The sequence below is a fragment of the Astyanax mexicanus genome, chromosome 18 (assembly GCF_023375975.1).
Source record: "Astyanax mexicanus isolate ESR-SI-001 chromosome 18, AstMex3_surface, whole genome shotgun sequence".
Taxonomy (NCBI): Eukaryota; Metazoa; Chordata; class Actinopteri; order Characiformes; family Acestrorhamphidae; genus Astyanax; species Astyanax mexicanus.
The window spans coordinates 39570846-39588429 of NC_064425.1; the positions used below are offsets into that span (position 1 = coordinate 39570846).

The following is a 17584-nucleotide window of genomic DNA, read 5'->3' on the forward strand; positions in this document are numbered from 1 at the left end:
TGTGAAGCATGGGGGTGGGTGTATTAGAAGTCTCATGCTTTGTGTTGCTGCAAAATCCCAGCCAATTTTAGAAATGGATACATATGGCACGTAAATACAATGCATGACTCTTTTCAGTGTAATCAGACAGCATCAGTTAACTGTGGTCAACCACATGCAGTGCCTTCTCAACCAGTGGACCAGAGACTGCAGTCCAGTCACGGGAGCTGCCGGTGGGGGCCTGTGGAGCAGACCCCTTTATCATAGCACCTTCTTTATGCAGGTTGCGGGTTTACAGTGCGCCCAGCGTGTGGGGTGAGGGGGTTCACATTGTGTGGAATACCACAGCTCGGGTCCAGCAGCTCGTTTACTGGCCTTTCGTCTTGCAGGACAGACAGCAGGCCTTTCTGTAGTACCAGTGTGTGCACAGCTTTACCCGCAGGACCAGCGCGCAGTTAGCCGTCGCCTTGTCCTGACAAGCGTCCTCAGCTAAAAATGATACAGATCAAACCAATGAGCGTGCAAAATTAAAGTTTCACTTTATGTTTAATATGCACTTAAGTAAATCAATAGTAACTACAGGTAAAACTATCAGGTCTGAACACCAGAACTTTCTAAAAAGTTAATCTTAAATTTGCAGTACTTACAAATAATTAATATATACAACTTACATCCATAGTAACACCAAATCAAAACACTATAAAGTATGTACAACAATATGTACGCAGATGTTAATACATAATATTACAAAAACTAACCATGCTAGTACACAATAACTCATCTACAGCTCATCTACAGTACCAGTCAAAAGTTTGGACACACCTTCTCATTTAATGTTTTATTTTTTTTCTATTTTTATTACATTATAAATGAATACTAAAGTTATTAAGACTATGAATAAACACCTAGGAAATCATGTAGTAACTTAAAAGTGTTAAACAAACTAAAATAATCTGTGAAGCATTTAGGTGCTCTTATCTGGGGAGCTGTTAACTTGTGGTTTCTGATGCTGGTAACTCTGGTGAACTTATCCTGTGCAACAGAGGTAACTTTCGCTCTTTCTTTCCTGGGGTGCTCCTGATGAGAGCCAGTTTTATCATAACTGCACTTGAGGATACATTCAAAGTTCTTGAAATGTTTCGGATTGACCGACCTTCATCTCTTGAAGTATTTTTTCTTTACTTATTTGAGTAGTTCTTAATGTTCTAATCCATAATATGGATTAGAACATTACTCAAATAGAGCTATTCACTGTATACCAACTCTACCAACTCTTCACAACTTTACAACTGATGCTCTCAAACACATTTACTCTTGAGTTCAGCACAGCTGTTAACTGAAAGCTGAACATTCTAACACTCTACCTCATAAAGATGACTGAGAAAATCCAGCCAAGATGCGCAAAGATGTCATCTAAGCAAGAGGAGCTACTTTGAATAATCTAACATATAAAACAAATTCTGGTTTGTTTAAACAATTTTTTGTTAACAAAATAATTCCATATGTTTTTCTTCATATATTTTTTTTATTAATCTACAATGCAGAGCAGTTGTGCAACCAATCTGCGTTTTCCTCAGGAAATGCACTTTTAGTTGAATATACAGCTGATTGTTGCTATGGTTATTGGCCAGTAGATTATATATTAGAGTTAAGAGTACTGCATTCTGTTTTGTTTATGCATAGAAACTGCTAGACTGCTGCACATATCAAAAATAGATCCAGAGCAGATCTTTGCACTTTATGCATTAGTTTCCGTTAATAACCGCACATGGAGTAAAAGAGCTTACGGGGTAAATCACATAAGTGTGTGTGTGTGTTAGTGTTACCTGGTGCCTCGGTGGGACAGGCCTGTACCTCACAGCTTTGTCTGGCCTGCGGCTTCAGAACTGAATCACAGCTATGGCCGATCTCCTCCCCCTGGTAGCACTTCACCTCCCTCACCCGCACACCACTGCCACACGTCTTACTGCACTGTACCACACACACACACATAAACACATTAACATACAAACTCACATTAGTACAAAAGTGAGAGCTCTAAGGCAAAACACATACATTATCCATAATGTCCAAATATTTGTGGACACCCTTTCTAATGAATGCTGCATTCAACTAGTCTAAGTTGCACCAATTGCTGACACAGATGTGCAAATACACACACAAACAGATTATCTAGTTCCTGTAGAAGAGAAGGGCTGCAAATAGAAATATTATATAGATGTATTGCACACAGAGTGATCTATTTTAAGCCTTTATTTCTTTTATTGTTGATGATTATGGCTTACAGCCAATAAAACCCGAAAAAATCAGTGTCTTTGAATTTGAATATATTATATAAGACAAATTATACTTTTGGCAGTGTGGGCAGTGTGCCAAGTCCTGCTAGAAAATGAAATCCCCATCTTCATAAAAGTTGTCAGTAGCAGAGGGAAGCATGAAGTGCTGTAAGATTTTGTGGGAAAACAAAACTGCACTGACTTTAGACTTGATAATAAAACACAGTGGATCAACACCAGCAGATCACATGTCTCTCCAAACCATCAGATTGTGGAAACTTCACACAAGACCTCGAGCAGTTTGGACTGTGTCTCTCCACTCTTTCTCCAGACTCTGCTCCCTCGATTTACAAATGAAATGTAAAATTTACTGATGATCAGTGATGGTTTGGAGAGACATGTCATCTGCTGGTGTTGATCCACTGTGTTCTATCAAGTCCAAAGGTTGTTAACCATGGATTTACACCTGCTATTTTAACTAGAACCAAAATAAAACCATTTTTCCAGATCTAGAACAAATAAGGTATGGAAAACAGTGTTACCTGAGACCACGCTGTAGTGAACCATTTGGAGCAGGGTCTCTCGAAACAGGCAGTACTTTGCTCAGGCTGCAGCACTCCAGCACACGTGTGCTCCGGATACTCCTTAAACACTCCGGCTTCCAGTCCTGCACACACCACCTGCCGGGTCTTCACCCCGCGGCCACAGGTGGCATTACACTGCACACAAACACACAAAGACACGGAGTTACTGACAGCTGAACACACCTTAAACATCATAACTGTGCCCAGGCTCGATTTACCTACTGCTGTCCCATAACTTTTTGCACATTAAACACAGCAGATTGAAGTGACTAATATTACAAATTAGTATAAACCATAGACTGTGTATAGCTGGACAGAGCATTGTCTCTCAAAAGTGAAGCCAGCACAGGTCGGGCGCCCCCTGCTGTTCGGTTTCAGAAAGCTGTGTAACCCCACCCATTCCCATAGGTTTCAATGGCAAAACAGACAAAAACTTTCAATCTCGTTTTTTTTTTCTCCAATATACTGTAATTCTACCTCCATTATTTAAATGTAACAGCTAGTGTAACCTCTGCTTATATTGTCAAATTTTAAATCCCCACATAATTCATTTTTAAAATGTTATTCAGCTCTATTTAAAAAGGTGTGGTTATTGTAAAAGGTCTGGGTTACATCTAGCCGGGGTGGGACCAATGACTGTATGGGCGGGACCGTAGACTGTGTGAGCTCTGTGGAGGCAGCCTAAGGGGCGGGGTTATTTAAATGAGTAGGCTGTCTCTCCACAGTCTTTCTTCCTCCTCTGGTCTCTACTCTACAGACTCAGGTTTCAAGATCACCAACATGGAGGAAGATTTTGACTTCATTTTCATTGAATGAATGAGAACAGCGACATGGCGTCCATTTTTTTTAACAGTCTCTGGTTTAAACCAACAAAACCTATTAAAAACTGAAAATCAGTGGCACGAGCACTTACCTGCTCCCACTCCTGCTCCACCCAGTGGGCGGGGCAGACTCTGTCTCCACAGGGGTGCACTGCCAGGGGCTTCAGGTCTGGATCACACTGACCGTCTGAGATCACTTTACCGTTTCCACTCTTACAGACCACGTACCGCGTCATCCGCCCTTCCCCACACAGCCCTGAGCACTTCAACCACAGCCAGGAGGAACGAGGGCAGAACCGCCGGACAGAGTCGGGGTGAAGAGATGAAAACAGAGAGATTAATATTAACGAATCGAAGAATTAACAACAAGACTGTGTGTGTTAAATATATAGGATGTGTTCCAATTGTTTACTACACACTAATACTATGGACCCTATTTTAGCCATGTTCAGCGCATCATTTGCCATTCTCTTAAAGAGTTCTGACCTTGGTGGATTGCTATGTCAAGGGCGCAGCTACCTGGACGTGTCCAACAATTCTCAGCGGAGGTGTATGTACATTAGGGATGCATGTGTGGACAATTCACTGGCAAGAGAGTAATGAAAATCTGACAGTTGATATCTGCCTAGGTTGTGTTCAGTCATTGGCGCACCTGTGTTTTCTGTTGCCAAGATAGTAATATGCCAGGAATTTACCTGATCACACCTCACTTCCAGACAACCACACTCATCGGCGTAGATATATTCACAAGCCTTGTTTCTATTTAAACTATGAAGGGTGAAAATGAAAATAGACTGTTGGAGGGGGTTAGATAGCAATAAGCATCGCAACATGCCTTGTACAGGGTGTAAAATAGGGCCCATAAATTATAGAATATATATATATATATATATATATATATATATATATATATATATATTTTTTTTAAGAATAATGTGACACATTGTGAATAATTTTGTTCACAATATTATTGACTACAGTGGTGTATGAATGTTTTTGTATACTGTAATTGTGTAAAAAAAATTATTTAATGGTGATTAATATCATGCCCTTTTCTATCCTTGTTGCTGCTGCAGAAATACCGCAGTATAATCACAGAGATACTCACAGGCCCCCAGTCAGAGACCGTCCACCTGCGGTCACACGGCGGCCCCTCACACTCTCTCTGGCTGGGGGGCCGAGTAGATTCATTACACAGTCGAGTGTCCATAGAACAGCGCACCTCCCTACTCCTCACACCACGGCCTCCACACCGCGCTGAACACTGCAGCACAGCAAGCAAGCACACACACACAATTACACCACAATACAATCCTCACCAAAAACACTTGCAGTTGTTTGAATCTTAATTCTTTAAACAAAATTAACCAGGTGCATAAATTTGGGCACCATTGTTTTATTGATTTGAATAACTTTAGCAGTCAGTTTCCACTGTGAGGAACAGAGTGAGGAAATGGAAGAACCACAGACACAGTTCTAGTTAAGACCTGAAGTGACAGAACAAGAAAAATCTCAGATAATCAGAGGAGAAGGATGATGAGAACAGTCATAGTCAACCCACAGACCTCCAGAGCTCCAAACACCTACAGCATCATCTTACTGCAGATGGAGTCACTGTGCATCGTTTACTATGCAATGCACTTTGCACAAGGAGAGGCTGTATGGGAGAGTAATGCAGAAGAAGCCTTTTCTGAGCACACGCCACAAACAGAGTCGCTTGAGGTATGCTAAAGCTAAAGCACATTTGAACAAGCCAACTTTATTTTGGAATAAGGTGCTGTGAAAGTAAAATGGAGGGAGGTTATTTATGCATGGAGGAAAAAGAACACAGCATTCCAACATAAACACTTTACTGCTCCCCACAGTAAAATGTGGTGGTGGTTCATCGTGCTGTGGGGCTGTGTGATCAGTGCAGGTACTGGGAATCTTGTTAAAGTTGAGCTGGAGATGATTCGAATGTTTTGTAAAGAAGAATGATCCAAAATACCTTCAACCAGAAGCCAGACTCTCATTGGAAGCTATAGGAAGAGTTTAGAGGCTGTTATTTCTGCAAAAGGAGGATCTACTTAATATTGATGTCCTTGGTCTCAAAATTCTGCACCTGCCTAATTTAGTTTAAAGAATTATTGCACACTTTCTGTAAATCTTATAAACTTAATTTCATTTCTCAAATATCACTGTGTTCATCTGCTATATGATATATTTAAGTAAAATTGCTGATCCAAACAACCAATAATTTATAAAGACATTTATCAGGAGTGCCCAACCTTTTTCATACAACTGTACAGTATATATATGGTATATGTAAACAGAAGTTTTCATTTTAGGGTGAAAAATAAAAACACACTCAGTGCTGACCTCAGACCAGTCAGACACCTCCCACTGAGGTCCACAGGACTTGCTCTTGCAGGCTTTTCGTGCCATGGGCTTCTGCAGCTCTGCAGCGTGGCACAGATCATCATACACAGAGCTGTCGAACCCCGGAGCCATCATCTTCCAGCAGCGCACCGTCCGAAACTGAAAACCCTCCCCACACGTCCGAGAACACTCACTCCAGCGGCTCGTCTCCCACCTAACACACACATTCACGTACAAATACATAACATAAATAATCACAGCTGCTTTTTTCTTTGATTTAAAACCAATGATACATGTTTTATTTAATCAGACATATATATATTCACTTACATAAATCAATAATGCAAATTATATAAAGTGCAACAACGTAATTCACACAAAATACAACCATATAGTTTATTACTATTTCAGCCATTTCTCATTTTCTGCGAAGAAATGCTCTAAATGACAATATTTTTATTTGGAATTTGGGAGAAATGTCCGTAGTTTATAGAATAAAACTTTTTGTCATCTACACATGCACTGTATGATGAATGCAGCCTGTATCTGCTGTCTCTGACCTTGGTGGACACTCCTTGCCTGTACAGAACTCATGAGTGGGCTCAGGTCGGGTCAGAGCGTCGCAGTAGCTCTCGTCCACCTCTGAGCCATCATACCTCACACAGAGGGCGTACGAGGTGCTGATGCCTGAGAGAGAAAGAGAGAGTGAGAGAGAGAGAGAGAGAGAGAGAGATGGAGAGAGAGAGGGAAAGCAGGAGAGAGGGAAAGAGAGAGTATTTTAGACTGAGGTGCCAAAATGCGTCATATTATGTATTTTGTTGGGTTACTAACAGTGTGTTGATCTGTACACACTTCTGTGTGTGTGTGTGTGTGTGTGTGTGTAGTTTTGTACACTGATATGCCAAAAGTCATGGGACAGCAGTATATAAATTGCAGTTTTTACTCCTATTGTGAATAAAGTTGGTCCAGAGTAGGCAGAACCCTGGTCAGCCAGCTCATGGCAGGCATTTACTGGATTTTTTAGGACTATAAGGCGCACTTGTATATCAATAGACATCTATTTCTGATTTACTTTTATACATAAGGCGAACTGGATTATTAAGTGCCACTAGTAAGGAAGCCTACATCGAAGTGAGTAAGGATATTCTAATGGGGAAGCGCTTAAGTAAACAAAACTGTAATTCCTTAAAAAAAAAAAAATTCAAAGTCAAATGAGTGCTGGCTATTAATGTACACAGATTTCTCTCCTGAAAATTGCAGCATTTGCGGGATGTAAAAATGCCGCCCGACAGCGCTACACTGAGGAACCCTGAGTGCTCTGGTAACCCAGGGCATTATCAGCTAGGGGTTCGTCCCACGTAGCTTGTTTTAACACAGCAAACACGCAGACTACAGTCAAATATATTCGCCTCTAAATAAAATAGAGCTAGCGCTTCGGTTAGCATCTGATGCTAATGCTGCTGCACCCAGCTGCTGCGGAGTTGCTTTACTGCTCATTAATACTTGACTAGTGGAATTCCTACAAAAGGTGTACCGGATTATAAGGCGCACTGTTGAATTTTGGAAAAATGTAATAATTTTAGGTGTGTCTTACAATATTTCTTGATCCACAGTGTCACGTGTCTACCAGAAATACATCATAGAAGGCTAACATTACCACCCACAGTGGACAGTGCAGTGTAGTAAGTGGTAGCATGTGGCAGTAGGCCAGTGTATTTAGTAGAAATGGTTGAATTGTTTGTGTGGTGGTGTTTTATGATTGCACCTGTGGTACATGTAGAACTGCAGGGTGCGTACGCAGATACCTTCCATCTGTACATATCAGCCAGACTGACGTCATGGTCGAGAGACACCACGTCAAACTCATTACTGAAGTGGAGAGAGAGAGAGAGAGAGAGAGAGAGAGAGAGAGAGAGAGAGACAGAGAGAGAGACAGAGAGAGAAAGAAAGAGAGAGAGAGAGAGAGAAAGAGAGAGAGAGAGAGAAAGGAATATTTTATTTTATTTAGTACTCTATTTATTGTTGATGGAAAAGCTAGATTTGAGCACTGCTGTGTTTCCATGTTTGCGTAACAAACAGGGGTGTATACTTGTTAGGGATGCGCCTGTTGACAATGAACCGCCAAAATAGCAACAAACTTTTGACCGTTGCTATCTGTCTAGGTTGTATTCAGTCAGTGGCGCACCTGTGTTTTCCATTCCAACACACCTTTTTTTCGAGACCACCACGCCCATCGGCGTAGATACTGTATTTTCACAAACACCGTTGTGCTATTTAAATGGTGCAGACACAAGACTTGAAAATAGACTGTTGGTTGGGTGTAAGATAGCAATGAGCATCATATTGGTATTTTACATTAACAAGTACAGGGGTTGGACAATGAAACTGAAACACCTGGTTTTAGACCACAATAATTTATTGTGGTGACGGACAGTTCTGGTGGAAACAGGAGAGTTGAGGTGCACATTGAATTCTGCCGTGATTTGATCAGCTGTGGTTTTATGTTTTTTGGATACAATCCGGGTTAGCACCCGAACATCCCTTTCAGACAGCTTCCTCTTACAGCGTCCACAGTTAATCCTGTTGGATGTGGTTGGTCCTTCTTGGTGGTATGCTGACATTACCCTGGATACCGTGGCTCTTGATACATCACAAAGACTTGCTGTCTTGTTCACAGATGCTCCAGCAAGACGTGCACCAACAATTTGTCCTCTTTTGAACTCTGGTGTGTCACCCATAATGTTGTGTGCATTGCAATATTTTCCAACCTCTGTATATAACATTAGTACGGACTACAACAATGATATTAATGACTTCATGTTACTTAGTATTTCTTTTTTTTATATTACAGAGCTTTTCTTATTTGCTGCAGTGGGTTAAAAGGGTTTTTTGATCTATTGTCACTTTACACAGTTTTTTTCATTAACTTAGGAACTTATAGTGACTTATGGTCTTCTTCTGCTATGTGGATGCAAGTTTTGCCAATGTTCAGAGTGTTAGGCAGCTGGTTAGAGAAGCCAGTGGACGCGGTTTGTTGGGACAAAGTTTGTGTAATTGTTTGCATTGACAGGTTTTTTCTAGAGATGGCAGAGTTTCATTATAAAATTAAAAAAATATAAATATCATGCTTATGATGCGTCACTTTAACCATATGCTTCTTGGAGACCAGTTCATAATTTTAACAAGAGATTGCACACCACTGCACTTTCCATCCCTAAAGGCATAAACACGGTTGCCTCTTACCTCTCAGAGTGGGGGACCTGCACTGGCTCTACCTGGTGGAGCTGGAGGAGGTTAGTTTGGTGAGCTCCGGTGCTGTTGGCCTCAGGATGCTGGTCCAGCACCAGCTCTCCGTCTGAGGTGTGCAGGTCCAGGCTGCCGGGGTAGATCTCCAGAGCCAGGCTGTTATCCAGAGAGGAGCTGGCGTTCAGCTTTAAAATGGCACAGTCCGAGAGCACGGCAGTGTCAGGGTCCGGGCACGGCAGGCGGGGGCCCGTAGCCTGAGACAGCAGCTCATACAGGAGACTCTTCACCATGGGCTGACCAACAGCCTGCGTCTCATTCTTCAGACTGGAGGAGTCACCTTCGATAAGGTTAGAGTCTGAACCTGAAGGAGACCAAAGTTTACTACATAAGTAATAATCATTATTGGGACACATGCTCCTTCACGGTTTCTTCTGAAATCAAGAGCATTAAAAATATTTTTTTTTCCTGTTTTATTGAAGCAAATGTCTCTACTGACCAGGGAAGACTTTCTACAAGACCTAGGAACATTGCTGTGAGGCTTTGGTTGCATTTACTGACAAGAGTGAGAATTAATGAGGTCATGATTTTGGATGATTAAGGTTTTTTTAGTCATATTATTTTGGTAAAAATGATTTTTTTCTTGCTTATTTTGGATGATGTTAGATATAATGCACCATCTACAGATATTTGCTAGATTATTTCTAGGTTATTTTCCATAAAAAATAAGAATGTGTTTAAAATGATAAAAAGCCTTATAAAATTAATTGATTAAAAAAAATGTTTTTATGACTGATTTGGATGCTATTTGATATTATGCACCATATACGCTTTGTAACGTACTTGAGTGATATTTTAAAAAATATAAGAATGTTTAAGAATAGTCCAAAGATTAACAGGAAGGCACTGCATACATAATTTGGCAATTTTTGTGGAAAAACAGAAAGTGTGTTTTATGGCTAATTTGCTAATTTGATTGCTACTTAATGTTTTTCACCATGCACAACTTATTGAAGTGTGTTTTTTGTTCTTTTTATCTATCTGTGCATTCCAAAAATGTAAAAAAAAAAAATAAAAAAAAGTGATTTTTGGCGATTTTGACAAAATAAAAGTATTTTTATGGCTGATTTGGATGCTGTTTATTTGTCATGTACCAAATGTACCACATGCATTTAGTTAGGTTTCATGAAAAAAATGAATGTTTTTAAGAATTAATTATTAATTGAAACGCTAGAAAATAACACAAGGAGGCTATTTAATTTATTTAGTGGCAAAAACAAGGAAAATTTAGTTTTATTTAGTTCTGGTTTGGGCATATCATTTAATTTTGGTGCATCTCTAGTGATGATACATTAAAGCTACAATAAACTAAGATAATGCAATTGTTAGCATAGTTTTTTTTTTGTAAGATGTGTGTGTGTTTTTTTTAGGTGTACCTCTAAAAAAACACCTGTCCATCCCCCCTAAAGTCTAAAGTGCTTACCAAAGACAGGACGGTGTACACTGCTCTCCAGCTCATTGTGGAGCTCAGCCGGTCTGAAAGGCAACACCATGGCTGAGCTGCTCAGGTTATGGGGAGTCTGGAGCTCCCACCGCACATCTTCAGGACCCCCACGCACCTCCACATTTTCTTTAGGAGCAGTAGGATTGCTCTGGTTCCCCTTCTTCTTTAACCGCTCACGAGCCTCAATCTCATTCCCGGAAAAAGGAAGAAGCGGAGAGGAGGCGTTGGACGGAGGCTCTGGAACGGCTGGAGCTTTAAGTGCAGCCACCATGAGGCTGCCCAGCTGAGGCTGTGCCAGGGTGTACGAGGCTGGGGTGGCCGTCCTGGTGTCTGGTACTCGTGGCACTGTGTACTCATATGTAATGTGAGGCATTTTTCCATTGAGGTTGTAGTACTGTAAATGAGGACAAAAGGAAATATGTTACAATATTAGAGTTAAATATATCATTATTTAACTCCATCTAGGGGTGGGCGATATGGCTCTAAAATAATATCACGATATTTCAGGGTATTTTTGTGATAACGATATACTTGGCGATATAGGAAAACAGAAAAATAATTCATTAATTTCAGGAATATAGTATAATAGTATAACAGTATAATCATAATGTGGCACAATAAATAATATAGCATAAAATAATATAATGAAGCAAAGATATTGCAGAATATTTAGTGCATGCATATAAACTGCAAACTAAAACAATTATACATTAAATACATCTAAAGCTTCACAATAAATAATAGACTACTTTTAAGACAGAACATCCATATTATAACGATATGAATTTTTAATATCACGATATTTCTGTGTCACGATATATTGTATACGATATAATACTGTCCACCCCTAACTCCATCTGCTATCAAAAAAAGAACAAGATAATACCAGAGGTGTCAAGTAAGAAGTACAAATATCTTGTTGGTTATCTATAGAGTAATTCTTTTTCAGACGACTTTTTACTTCTACTTCCTACATTTTCACACAGTTATCTGAACTTTCTACTCCTTACATTTAAAAAATAGCCTCGTTACTCCTATTTCAAATCAGCTTGTTTTTATTCCGGCTTCTCAATAAAACCCCCATTCAGATAAATCTCTCCATCCATCCAGAGTGAATCTGATTGTGATTGGATGTAGAGAAGTATAAACATATACCATTCCGACACCCTATTGGTTTATACTGTGATCCATCACACCTGCACACCCCCCCCAACACACACACACACACTCCAACAAGAACATAGCAAACGTATGTAGTCTAGTGTGAAGATGATCCGTGCAGAGACTCAAGACAACTCCAGACAAACTCCAGTCCAACTAAGCTTTAACTTTAATATATTTACATTCTACTAAAATACATTCATTTACAATCAGCATATATGCATTATAGTCATTATCGCTTTCTGCTCTTGATTACAGGCATTTTGACAGCCTGACAGTACGTTAATGAGGTCCTACAATCAGTGGCTCAACCTTTCCTGAATGCACACATTGATGCGCTATTAAAACAGGATCATCCATGCTCATCCAGGACGCCATTAGGAACCTCTACAATTCAATGTTGAGATGCCTGGTATGTTGTTTTACAGATGCATTAGACAACTTCTGCAGGTGTAACTCAATAAATATAGCCCACAAAGTATAAATTGTTCCTGGTATTTTTTCCCCAATGGAATCAAACACTTCCTTTTTGGTGCAACTGTTTTCTTTTAATGATGAGTGTACAAGGAATCGCTCTCCTCCTCAGTGGTTCATTCACAATCCCACCAGCTTATCTTAGGGCCCCCATGCCCTCAACAACTTAACCCAACCATTAACTGGGCCCAAGCAGAAATCATCTCCTGATCTCTTGAGTGGTCCAAAAATTACCTAAAGCTGCCCTGTACATCCACCTTCATTAGGAGTCCCCAAGTTTCCAACCAACCCATGCATGATCTCATGGAGGTATTTCACTAAACCAAAGCCACATGTCTGCTTCCACATCTTCCCCAGGGATAGTGCCATTGTCCCTTTTGCTGGAGCTGATCTTCCACAAAATGTTGATTCCTCAAATGGTAGGCATATACAGTGTCGTGAAAATGTATTTGCCCCTTATAGATTTCCTACACTTTTCAGATTGTTTTAATTCTTTTTTTTCTATAGTTCTGGGGATCATTAAGATGTTTGTTGGTAAATGTGAGATGGGCCGTTGTGTTATTTCAGCAGTGATTTTTTGCCTCGGAACTCTCCCATGAAGATAATTTTTGTCCAGTCTGTTTCTTACTACTGAATCATCAACACAGACCTTAACTGAGTAAAGTGAGACTTTCAGTTCTTTAAATGTTTTTCTGGGATTTTTTGTGACCTCCTTGATGAGTTGTCCATGTCCTTTTTGGAGTAGGTCAGTCACTCCTGGGAAGGTTCACCAGTTTTTCATGTTTTCTTCATTTGATAATAGCTGCTGGAGTACCAAAGCTTTAGGAATGACTTTGTAACCTTTTCCAGACTGAGAGATGATCATTGACTTTTTCTTATCTGTTTTTGAATGTATTTAGATCAAGGGATAATGTGTCAATGTGTTGCTTTTAGAGATCTTTTATCTGCTTCATGTTGTGTGACAGATTCTATGTGAGTGATATTTTGATTATACAGGTCTGGCAGTATTCAGGCCTGGTAGTGGCTAGTGAAATTACTTTTTTATATAGAGCCAAGTTGGTTTGTATAGCTTCTTTACCTTAATAAATGAAATCATAATAAAAAAACTGATAAATTCAGTTTGATAATGTGGAAAATTTAAGTATGAGAGAAAAGTAAAAAAAAAAAATAAACGTGTAGGGGCAAATACTTTTTCACTGTACTATATAAGCTCTTATAATGTCCTCACTATTTAACTCTCTCTTTCTCAAACATACATTACATTTGGTACCAGCAACTACTAAACTATTGCACTACATACAATAAGCTAGATGTCAATAGCTACTTCTATATAACTATACTACACTATATAAGAAATATATTGAGACATTTATTTGTCCATTGTTTCTTCTAAAATCAAGGGAATTAAAAAGAGTTTGTTGTGATATTGTAGGAGTAATTGTCTCTATTTTCCATGGAAGGCTTTCTACTTGATTTTCAAGCATTGTTGTGAGGATCTGATTGCATTCAGAGACAAAAAACGAATTATTTATACCAATATATCAACGACAAGTTGACTGGCTGCCTTTTTCTGTGTAAATTTCAAGTCACCATGTGGTTTAAGTAGAACTGCTGAGGAAAATGTATGATTAGAGTAGCACTACTGAGGTAAATTTATGACTGTTTTTGTACCAGCCACATGGAACGACAACACCTAAGCATCCACTTATAGCACAACAACTGCATAGCAACCACCTATCAGATTCTTTGCAACATGCAAGCAACATCATGGCAAGTGCACAGACATATAGCGTTTACCTAGCAAACACCACAGTAACCACCTGGGATGGCATAGAAACCAACTAGTAATCGGTAAGCAACACCATGGCAACCACTTAGGAACAAGGGTGGACATTAGGCTAAAAATGTAATTTTACAATTCTTAAAGACATTTTTATAATACCTGATGTAAATGCACCTTATTTAACACTGCACTTAAATGAATTAAACGAAATGGAACAAAATACATTTGCTTTCAAATGAAACCATATTGATTTTAAGTAGTGATTTCTACATAATTCTAAATAATTGTGAATGAAAAATGAATTATCTCCATGTTAATGACAGACCACAACAGCTCTTAATGCCAGGAGTACATACCTATATACCTACCATGACGTTCAGACCATGCTGGATGGGGCCCTGGGCCATGATATACTCAAAGCCATCTGAGAAGAGGTTCGCTGGCCTCCTGTACTTAAATACTGTTCCTGCTATGTGGAAGTTTCGCGGATTGTCAATCACAGTGTTTCCATTGAAGAAGAAGTGACCAGACTCATCAGACAGAGCTAAAAAAAACAAGGTACATATGGGAAATAGTCAATATTTGCATTTGTCAGATACACTACAGAGCAGCTATTATTATTATTTGGGTGTTGGGTTGTTTATTATCCGCACTGCAGTGATTAGCACTGATTAGCATTGTGGTGGTGTATGAGGTGTTATAGTGTGTTCTGCTGCTGGTACAGTGAGTGGATCAGATACAGCAGTGCTGCTGGAGTTTTTAAACACTGTGTTCTTCACTCACTGCCATCCACTCTATTACACACTCCTACCTACAGCTGCTCCACCTTCTAGATAAAGTAAAGTTAAAGACAATGTGCAAAGGTTCATTGCTATCTTACACTCTGCCAACAGTCTATTTTAATGCTTTCTACCTGCATTGGTTAAAATAGCAATGGCGCTTGTGAATACAGTATATCTACTCCGATGGGCAAGGTGGTCTTTCTGTTGAGGTACATTTATTATTAGAAAAGCAATACAAAGGTAAATTTGTTACAGCAGAACTGCAGAGGAAGCTAAACATGTCATTATAGTAGCACTGCTGAGGTATATGTATGATTAGAATAGCACTGCCGAGGTATATGCATGATTAGAATAGCTCTACTGTGGTACAGTTACAATAAGGTTGCACTGCTGAGGTACATTTATGATTATCTCAGCAACTTTTACATCAACAAAAAACAGAATACAAAATTAAATAACATTCCCGTAAACAACCTGCATGCAAACCTTAACAGTGTGAACTAGCAGGTCATTATCTGTTGAGAAGCGCAGAAAAGCTGCACTGTTAAAATAGCAATCCGCCAAAGTCAGAGCACACCTGGCTCTTAAAGGAAAAATGGCAAGTGACATGCTGATTGGTTCATTTCATGTTACTCCCAAAACACACCCATGATTGAGTAAGAGAATGAATACATGCCTCTTTGCTTTTTTCAAGCAAGGCAAGGCATACTTTTCCTGACATTACGATAGCAAAGACACACCAACACTCCCTAAATCAAGCTGCACAGTGCATGGCGCATGGTTGACGACTCAACTATAGATCACTAAAATATGTACTTTGCAACTTCCACAAAATATTTTTGGATTAGATGCTTAGAAAGATTTTACCCAAGATGTTTTCAGTCTTCCGTCGCTCAATGATCTGGATGTCCGTGGCTCCATTAGGTATGTTGGTTATAAATGCATAGCCTGATCGATCACAGAAAAAAAATACAAATTAGTCTATGTTAGTCTAAAGTGTAAATAAATTCCCCATATCAATTTTACAGACTATTACACATTAACCCTTAGAACTCTAGGCTGTTTTGATGTGTTTTTTCTCTGTTTTTGTTTTCAGTTCCTCTTTCAGGTTTTATAACACAGTAATTTTTATCAGACAGACACATGCCCTGATCTCTTTTACTCCAGAAGCCATACGGCTGCTCAAAAATATAAACATTTAAAATGTAAAAGGAAGCAGAATTGTTATATTTTCCTGGAACTGATCATGTTTTGGTGAAAATTTTACCAAGCGCCTGATTTTTATTATTATTTTGTTTTTTTTTTACTTATTTTTGAATGTATAGACTTTAAATATATTCACACCTAAGATATCTTTTAAAAAATGGTTAGATTAGAGTGTTTATGAGTTGAAAGCATAAGAATATTGATGATAATAGTTAATTACATGGCTTATTAATACTTTGAGCAGCATTTATTGGATTTATTTCTCTTGATAATCAATAATCACACCTCTAGGATACATGTAGATACTAAAAACCTGACACTCAGAGCAGCCTATGCCTTTCAGTATTTTAATCAGGACACACAAAGAAAACTATATACAAAAATGTAAACTTTTTAGTCTAAATAAGTAAAAATGTTTAGTGTAAAGTAGCTACTTAGTAAAAAATGTGCAAATAAATTAAAAACTATATAAAGTAGTGCGCACACCATACCTAGCTTTAGTTTGAGTAAATCACACTTTTTCTGTGGACACTTTTGAGTCTTTATTTACTGATATTATTTGGTTTGAAACATCATATAAATATGTTTGAAGCACTAAAGGTTAATAATATTGGTTGGGGAAGGAGATCTCACTTTTTTAGGTGTTTTTCTCAATGGGTTTCTTGTAGATTTAGCTTTACTGCACTGGGATCATGTCATCACTATTTTTAGAAAGACTAAGTTCTGCCCATTCTAAACATATATGGATTATGTTGATGTGTGGAGGGATTCCTGAGTAATTAAGCTGAGAACACAAGGTGCGATTTTGGACGGAGAATCCGTCCGTAGGGTTCTAAGGGTTAAAAAAATAACAAAATGACTTTATTTTTTGTGAATAAACTAGATAATCTCATTACAGAACGTTGCAAGGAGACTTCAGAGGCTATGTATGAATTGTGTAATGTGATCTAGCAGCATGGGAACAGTGGAACTGTGGAACCGGCTGGAAAACAGAGCCTCTTTTGTGACCTCTTAATGCCAGTATAAGATATACCTAACTGTGTGATCCCTTTCCGGTAAGATCCTGAGACGCGGTAACAAGAGTCTCCGTTTCCCCCGCAGACGCCACATTTGTCTACGGTTTTACTGGAGTACAATTTCCCATCACATCCCACCACCTACATGGAGCCAGACACGGGACATTAGCACAGGCAGATGTTCAGAGTCAAGCTAGAGTTCCTCACATAAACACAGCTAAAATAACCGTTTTTACTTTAATGACAAGAGCCTGAGACACAACAACTACTGAGACCTACCTGCCTGAAGCCCTCAGGCCACAATTATCCCCTCAAACTTTACACAGAACAGCTAGTTATCACCATATTACTGCTTTATTAGCATTAGCAGGAGGAACCTGCTTCAGTCTGATGCTGA

The 17584-nt window shown here is 39.1% G+C and overlaps 1 protein-coding gene across 1 annotated transcript in view; it reads right to left on the reverse strand.

The window, feature by feature from the left end:
* The window catches only part of si:ch211-267e7.3 (ADAMTS-like protein 2), a 41508-nt gene continuing 23924 nt past the window's right edge, over positions 1–17584 (reverse strand). The window contains exons 6-18 of the mRNA XM_022674170.2: positions 17205–17328; positions 15833–15913; positions 14552–14727; positions 10745–11159; positions 9262–9625; positions 7784–7887; positions 6579–6705; positions 6019–6232; positions 4769–4924; positions 3753–3923; positions 2798–2974; positions 1806–1950; positions 1–468 (exon numbers count right to left, since the gene is read on the reverse strand). Coding sequence (XP_022529891.2) covers positions 347–468; positions 1806–1950; positions 2798–2974; positions 3753–3923; positions 4769–4924; positions 6019–6232; positions 6579–6705; positions 7784–7887; positions 9262–9625; positions 10745–11159; positions 14552–14727; positions 15833–15913; positions 17205–17328 — 2376 coding nt within the window. The 3' untranslated portion in view covers positions 1–346. The remainder of the gene's footprint in view (positions 469–1805; positions 1951–2797; positions 2975–3752; positions 3924–4768; positions 4925–6018; positions 6233–6578; positions 6706–7783; positions 7888–9261; positions 9626–10744; positions 11160–14551; positions 14728–15832; positions 15914–17204; positions 17329–17584) is intronic.